Source organism: Mirounga angustirostris, unplaced genomic scaffold (genome assembly GCF_029215605.1).
Source record: "Mirounga angustirostris isolate CCGP_5_RB_7025 unplaced genomic scaffold, mMirAng1.0.hap1 SCAF_13, whole genome shotgun sequence".
Classification (NCBI taxonomy): Eukaryota; Metazoa; Chordata; class Mammalia; order Carnivora; family Phocidae; genus Mirounga; species Mirounga angustirostris.
The window spans coordinates 6,129,308-6,137,037 of NW_026991721.1; the positions used below are offsets into that span (position 1 = coordinate 6,129,308).

General features: G+C 47.8%; 1 protein-coding gene across 1 annotated transcript; it reads left to right on the forward strand.

The window, feature by feature from the left end:
• The first annotated feature begins 1,190 nt into the window (after positions 1-1,190).
• MRPL11 (mitochondrial ribosomal protein L11) lies at positions 1,191-4,269 on the forward strand. The gene is made up of 5 exons (XM_045893220.3): positions 1,191-1,416; positions 1,780-1,875; positions 2,461-2,554; positions 2,641-2,800; positions 3,980-4,269. Exons 1-5 carry the CDS (start codon positions 1,294-1,296, stop codon positions 4,083-4,085), a joined length of 579 nt encoding a protein of 192 aa, XP_045749176.1. The 5' UTR covers positions 1,191-1,293; the 3' UTR covers positions 4,086-4,269.
• The last annotated feature ends 3,461 nt before the right edge of the window (positions 4,270-7,730 follow it).

Here is a 7,730-nt window from a genome sequence, read left to right on the forward strand (position 1 = left end):
CCTAAGGTTTTACAACTAGTAAATCAAAGAGCCAGCTTGATTCCAGAGTCTTGCTAAAGCTAATGAGGTAGAGCGTTATAAAGAACTTGATAAACTTCAGAGGCAGGAACAATCACATTTAATTAGCGGGAGTTCAAAAATATTCATAATAAAAAACCTCACAGTTTACAGTGTGGTTTAACACGGATTATCTCCTCTTACTAGATGAGGCAATATAGAATCATGGTATATGGCACAAGGTCTAGAATCAGATAATACCAATATTTATTTCCCAGCCTTGTCACACACAGGGTAGGTATTTTTAACCTCCTTTTTGTGCCTCAACATTCTCGTTTGAAAAGCGGTATAATAAAAGAATTTACCTCATGCCATTGTGAGGATTAAATGAGATAATAATGCCCTTCAAGTGCTCAGCAGCATGCCCGGAATGTAGCAACTGCTCAAAAAAAAAATTTTTTTTTAATGACATAATAAGATGCTGGCTTATTTTTATTTTGTTATTTTATTTTATCAGGCATGATGTATAAAATATGTTCTGGGCCTGTTAAGCCTCACAACAGCCCTGTGAAGGTTTTGTCCTCGTTGTACAGTTCATAGCACATGCTTACTAGGTGCCAGGCATTGTTCTAACACACTTTGCTAACAATCCTCACAACAACCCCTAAAGCTATGTCTACATATTATAATCCTCTTTGAACAGGGCGAGGAAACGGAACATAAGTAATCTGAACAAGGTCACAGCCAGCAAGAGGAGCAACCGGGTAGTCGCTTCCCGGGTCTGTACTCTTAACCATAGTGCCTTTCAACAACAGGTGAGGAAACAGGCTCAGAAAGAAAGAGATTCTCGTGCCTGAGAAGGAGCTCTATGTTACTTTCAAACCCAGGGATTATAATCATATCCAGCAGATGGCGTCCCAGAGCATAGCAACGTGCGAGATTTGCATAAGCGGTCAAAACTACCATGCCCACAATGCTGTGCGGGATTAAGGTCCTGCTCCTCCAGTTTAGCTGTCCGAGGTACTGCCTAAGTGCTCTTCGGGAGGAATGTGTGTATCTGAACCATTGGGCCTTCCCCTATCTGCATATCGCGAGTTAAAAGATTTCTCCCCTTCATATTACTCTCCTTGTCTTACTGGTTGGAGGATAGAAGGGCCGAAACAACGCTTCTTTTTATTGGCTTCGCCAGCCCAAACCTAATGTGAGGACCCTTGACCTCTGACCCAGGATGGCGGCGCCCGAAGCTGTTGCTCTTGCTGTCGCCTTGAGGTGAACTAAAGCCAGGAACCCGGCGTCATGTCGAAGCTGAATCGGGCCACTCGGGCCCTCAGGAAGCCCGAGGCCGGCGGCGTAATCCGGACCATCGTGCGGGCAGGCCAGGCCATGTCCGGGCCCCCACTAGGTCCCATCCTGGGGCAGGTGCACCCGTGGCTGGAATCCCGAGCGGGAGGCGCCGTGGGGTGGGAGCTCATACGCGGTGGAGGGTGCGGGCTCCGGAGCCAGGGAGGCTTCGGTTGAAAGCGCGGCTCTGCTGCCCACACGCTTTTTGTCTTTGCGTTCGTTCCACGGCCCCTTCGGGACTCCGCTTCCTCGGTCCCTTCTCAGCGGGCTGTTGGGAGGGTAGGGGGATGATGCGTACAAATCATCTGGCGCGTAAAGTGTTAGTTGAATCTGGAGAGCAGAAGGAGGATGGGAACGTAAGGAAGTGAAGACGAAGGAGGAGACGGATAGAAGAATCTCCTGGATGTCCTCCCCACGCTAACGCCTGTGCTTCCCACCCAGAGAGGGGTTTCCATCAACCAGTTCTGCAAGGAGTTCAACGAGAAGACAAAGGACATCAAAGAAGGCATTCCTTTGCCCACCAAGATTTTTGTGAAGGTGCACAGTCGGGACTCCGATCCTGTTTGGTTTTAAGTTTTTATTTCAATTCCAGTCAGTCAGTATACGGTGTTATATTAGTTTTGGGTGTACAATATAGTGATTCAGCAATTCCATACATCACCCGGTGCTCTTTGCGACGAGTGCACTCCTTAATCCCCATCACCTAGTGATCCTGTTCATTTTTCTTTCTCGCTATTCTCCTTAGTTCCTGAGGGGCTGGTAACCTGGGGTTGCTACTCTGCTTCTAACTTTGGGCGAGGCTCTTCCTATTATGAGTCCCATTTTCCTCGTTTACACAGTGGAAACTAGACCATATCTTTTCTGAGCCCATCCTGCCATATTGCAGTTCCTCCCTTTGCCTCTCCATTTCACTGGGGCTTCTAGAGCAGAGTTGGGCCCGGACTAGGGGTGACAAAGCTGTTAGCTACAGATTTATTTTCCCTGTGGTTTCATGGTCTGTTAGAGGGACACCGTTGGAAGATGAGTCAAGGGAAGGGAGGACAGAAGTTAGAAGTTCTCTGGGCTGAGGCGGTACGGGTTAGGGGAGACAAGACGTATTCTCATATTTTCTTTCCTATTAAGCCTGACAGGACATTTGAAATCAAAATTGGACAACCCACTGTTTCCTACTTCCTGAAAGCAGCTGCTGGGATTGAGAAGGGGGCCCGGCAGACAGGTAAGGGTCAGGACGGGCACCTGGGATTCTGGGGGCTCTGGAAGGAAGCAGGGACACCTGAAGGTCTACTTGTTTCTTCCTCCCAGGGAAGGAAGTGGCAGGCCTGGTGACCTTGAAGCATGTGTATGAGATCGCCCGAGTTAAAGCCCAGGACGAGGCCTTCGCCCTGCAGGATGCGCCCCTGTCCTCTGTGGTTCGCTCCATCATTGGCTCTGCCCGTTCCCTGGGCATTCGTGTGGTGAAGGAGTGAGTGTCCTGGGAAGGTGCAATGCGAGGGGAGGGCTTGGAAAGTTCTTGACTCTGGGGCAAAGCTGAGAGGGCCCATTACAGTGGGAGAGTCAGCTTCTGAGTCAAGGACCTTAGATTTAGGGAATGGGGAGCCTTATTCATCCATTTGGAATAAGACTATTAAGTTCTTGTTGTGGGTTAGACATTGTTCCGGACATTGGATACAGCTAGGAACGAGATAGCCATGCTTGGCCCCACTCTGAAGGAGCTCAGAGGTCAGAGCTGGAGGCAGATGCACAAGGGGATCATCAGGCTGCTGGATGGTCATTGTTGACAAAAGGAACTGCAGGTGTCTTGAGAACAGAGATTAGAGCTCCTGATTTGGCCTGGTGTTTCAAAGAGGACTTCATAGAGGAGGTGACATCTAAGCAGAGACTTGGAAAAGGAGGTCAAGCATTCCAAGAAGTGGAAAGATCCTGTGAAGGACAGAAGGTGACAAAGTGAAGCAAAGAAGTGCAGTGTGCTCTGGCATATGGTGCTAGAAGCATAGTGGGGAATAGGACGAGAGGTGAGACAGAAGGACCAGTTGGGAAGGCTGAAGGCCGTTTCCAGCTGCAAGTTCAGAACTGATCCCAAGGCCAACAGGGGGCCCTCTCCTAGAGCTTAGGATGACCTCAGGAATTATTTCTTTGAAGTGAGAAGCTGGATGGCGGGGGGGGGCATCTGACTCAGACAACAGCAGGGGCAGCACTTGTCCCTTTATGGGCCTGTTGCTGCTGACGTCACATCCCATGCTGAGGCCAACGGTTGTTTCCAGAGAAGTGGGGGTTAAGCACGGTACAGGGATAGACTTGACTTTTCGCAAATCTTTACTTTTACTAGGAGTGCAGAGGTGAGTCAGTCTGACTCCCGCTTGTGGGGAGGCACAGGGACACAGCCCGAAGACTTCTTTGTACAAAGTGTTTGGGGGCCAGAGGAAGGGGCATTTAATCTGGACTGGGGTATAGCTGAGGCCTCAAAGGACCGGTGGGGCTTTGAGAAGGGAATATAAGGTAGGGTTGGGGGCGGGGTGGCAAAGGGATGGAGGCTGGGGAGTCCAGGGAGGGAGAAGGGGCTCTGAGACAGTGGTGTGGGCACTTGTGAGCTCCCCAGCAGTGACTGGCCACTCACTCACTCTCCGTTTCCTTGCACCTGCAGCCTCAGCTCAGAAGAGCTGGCAGCTTTCCAGAAGGAGCGAGCTGAATTCCTGGCTGCCCAGAAAGAGGCAGATTTGGCAGCGCAGGCAGAAGCTGCCAAGAAATGACCCCTGTCCCCCACACTCCAGGATTTTGAAGCTGGAATGGAGGCCAGTTGGAAAAGCTGTACCAAAGGGGCAGAAGGGAGGCGACACCAAGCTGATTATTATTTCCCTGACTTTAAATTATATATTTTTACATGTATGACAGTCTCAAGAGATCAAGCTTAAATAAACAACCTTTTGTCACCCACCCTTGGCTTCTGTCTTGGGACCCAAGGGGAAGAGGACCAATGCTGATGGTAGCCAACATGGACAGATATCAGCTGCCCTAAGGAGGCCGGGTCTTCATGCTGCTCTCATTCTGTGTAATCCGATGCTCAGCCAAGCAGAGCACCTTGCCCAGGTTTTGAATTGGGGGCAGAGGTAGGAGTTAGAGCTCCAGCCTTCTGATTCAAAGTCCTGTGTGGTCTTCCTCCCCAGGGGTGAGAGAACAGGTGGGGGCCATGGATACGGAGGCTTAGCTTGTGCCTCCATCAGAAATCTCTCTTATCTCTTTGGGACTTAGCACTTCCACAGAAACAGACTGCCGTGGGCACTAAGTCACAGCCCCAAGCAGACTTACTGCCCAGGGCACCTTAGATCCCAAGGGCTACTTCAGCCCCCTCTACCAAGCTGACCCTTGTCCTGGGGCAGGTGGTAGCTGAACATGAACTATTGTGGAGTTCATGGCTGCGGACCCACAGAAGAAGCAAAGCTTCAGGAGGCACCTGCCCAAGTTGGGGGAGGTCTTTGGGAAGCCCCTGGCCTTTTGTTTTTCTCATTATCCAGAACATCAAGGGTTCCTGTCTTCTCAAAGAGAGGAGGAGATGGGGCGGAAATGGGATTCACATTTCCTGAGCATCTGTTCGGTGCTAGGCACTTTGTTTTACACTGAGATTTGGAAAGCATAGAAAAACACCTACAAGAACTAAAAACCTCATGTAATCCCACCACCCAGATGAGACTTCTGCGAATATTTTGCTGTATATCTTTTCCACTGTGTTTCTGTGTGTGTGTGTATATATATATATAAATTTATATATAAATATATAAAACATATATAAATATGTAAGACTTTTTTTTTTAAGATTTTATTCTTAAAAATCGAGAGAAGGAACACAAGCAAGGGAAGTGAGAGAGGGAGAAGCAGGCCTCCCACTGAGCAGGGAGCCCCATGCGGGGCTCGATCCAGGACCCTGGGATCATGACCTGAGCCAAAGGCAGACACTTAACAAAAGAGCCACCCAGGCGCCCCTATGTAAGACTTTTTTAGAGAGAGTGTGCATGAGTGAGGGTGGGGGAGAGGGGCAGAGAGAAAGAATCTTTTTTTAATTTTTAAAAATGATTTTATTTATTCAACACACAGAGCACAAGCAGGGGGAGTTGGAGAAGCAGGCTCCCTGCAGAGCCAGAAAGCCCAACGTGGGGCTCAATCCCAGGACCTGGGATCATGACCTGAGCCAAAGGCAAACGCTTAACCAACTGAGCCACCCAGGCGCCCCGAGAGAGATTCTTCGCAGGTTCCACATCCAATATGGAGCCTGTCGCAGGACTTAATCTCGCACCCTGAGATCATGATCTGAGCCAAAATTAAGAGTTGGATGCTTAGGCAGCTGAGCCACCCAGGCACCTCTATATATAAGACTTCTTAAGAAAATAAATTGGGGTCATACTCTGGATACTGTTTCATTCTACTTTTACTTTTTAAAAATATTTATTTATTTATTTTTATTAAGTAAACTCTATACCCAACATGAGGCTCAAACTCAACCCTAAGATCAATAGTTGCTCTACTGGGTGAGCCAGCTAGGTCCCCCTATTCTATTTTTGCTTTTAACTTGGTAACCATTTAGAACATTTTCTGTTATCTTCCTCAAATGACTTATTTATGTATTTATGTATTTATTTATTTATTTAAATTTTATTTATTTATTTGACAGAGAGCGAGCACAAGCAGGGGGAGCTGCAGAGGGAGAGGGAGAAGCAGGCTTCCCGCTGAGCAGGGAGCCTGATGCGGGGCTCGATCCCAGGACCCTGGGATCATGACCTGAGCCGAAGGCAGCTGCTTAACCAACTGAGCCACCCAGGTGTCCCCTCTAATGATTTTTAATAACTTCCTAGTATTCTGTCTTATGAGGACCATAATTTATTTAACCAAGTCCTTAACTGTTGGGTATTTTATCATTTATGTTAAAAATATGTATACATGCACCCTGTGGTGAACATCATTTGGGAAACAGTTTTGAGTGGCTTAGGTATCAGGCACTGGTTTTTTGGTGCTCTTAGGACTGAGGACACAAGAATAAATGTGACAGTTCCTCCCTTCAGAGATGGCCGCTTAATAATAATTACACTCAAAAAATTAGTTATGGTTACCACTGTGACAAAAGAGAAGTATGACAGACTGGGAAAGTGTCCAAGGGGAATAGCCAAGCCTGGGGATTCAGTGAGGAGTTCCCAGGGGAAGTGATTTGAAACTGAGGGATTGAAAACAAGACCTGAAGGATGACTGGGACAGCTGGGAGTGAGCGTAGCATGGGATCTCAGGCAGAGCTGTGTAGAACAATACTAACACACATCTAGAGGCTTAAAACATTGTAGGTCAGGAGTCTGGGCATAGCTTAGCTGGGTTCTCTGCTTCACTGCCTCACAAAGCTGCAACTGAAGCGCTGGCTGGGGCTGTGGTCTCATCAGAGTCTCAACTGGAGAAGGATCGACCTCCAACTCTTGTGGTTGTTGGTAGCATTAATTTTTTCTTTTTTTCTGGGCAGTAGGACTGAGGGCCTCAGTTGCCAGCCAGAGGGCACTCCGAGTTCCTTGCTATGTGGGCCTTCCCACCATGGCCACTTGCTTTCTAAAAGCCAAGGAAAGAGAGTGTCTCCTCCCAAGAGGAGCATTAGTCTTATGTAACATGGTCATAGCCACATCATCATGTATATCCTGCCACCTTTGTCATTCTGTTGGTTAGATGCAAGTCACAGCTCCCACCTACACTCAAGGAGAAGGAATTATACAAAGATGTGAATACCAGGAAGTGGGGACCCTGGGCCACCTTAGGGTCTGTCTGCCACAAGAGCCAACAGCTTGTGCATAGTGGGACCATGGTCACTGAGTGATGCTCTCGATGTTTCTGCTCTTCCTCTCCCCTTGGGCATTGCACTAAGCTGCCTTTCGAAATTCAATGAGGCTATTTGACTTGCTTTGGCCAGTGAAATGTGAGCAGAAGTAGTGTGTGCAGAATTATTTACTAGACAGCGTGAGACTGCAGTGCATTTTCCCCCCTGCTGCAGGAAGCAAAAGGCCATGTTGATGTGGCGATATGTGCTGAGCTGCCCTGGGGACAGCTGCACTGCAGGTTTGCCTGTGCCTCTAGCTGTCTTTGTGTGAGGGAGAAATGGACCTTGTTAGTTTAAGTCCGATATGTTGGGGCTTATTACAGCAGCAAAATTTAGCCCATTCTGATTGTTTGGAGACAAGCTTGTTAAGTTGAAAAAAATGGGATGATGAAACCCAGTGCAGTATATCTCTGGTTATTTCCTTTAGGGTAAATTCATTTTCTTTCTTTCTTTCTTTCTTTCTTTCTTTCTTTCTTTCTTTCTTTCTTTCTTTCTTTCTTTCTTTCTTTCTTTTTTTCTCTTTCTTTCTTTCTTTCTTTTCTTCCTTCCTTCCTTC

Bases quoted from the DNA above. Each gene is read 5' to 3' on its own strand.
- MRPL11 (XM_045893220.3), top strand. From the start codon at position 1,294: ATGTCGAAGCTGAATCGGGCCACTCGGGCCCTCAGGAAGCCCGAGGCC. The intron at 2,555-2,640 runs GTAAGGGTCAGG...TCTTCCTCCCAG, and splicing joins GAAGGGGGCCCGGCAGACAG to GGAAGGAAGTGGCAGGCCTG. The intron at 2,801-3,979 runs GTGAGTGTCCTG...TTGCACCTGCAG, and splicing joins GGCATTCGTGTGGTGAAGGA to CCTCAGCTCAGAAGAGCTGG.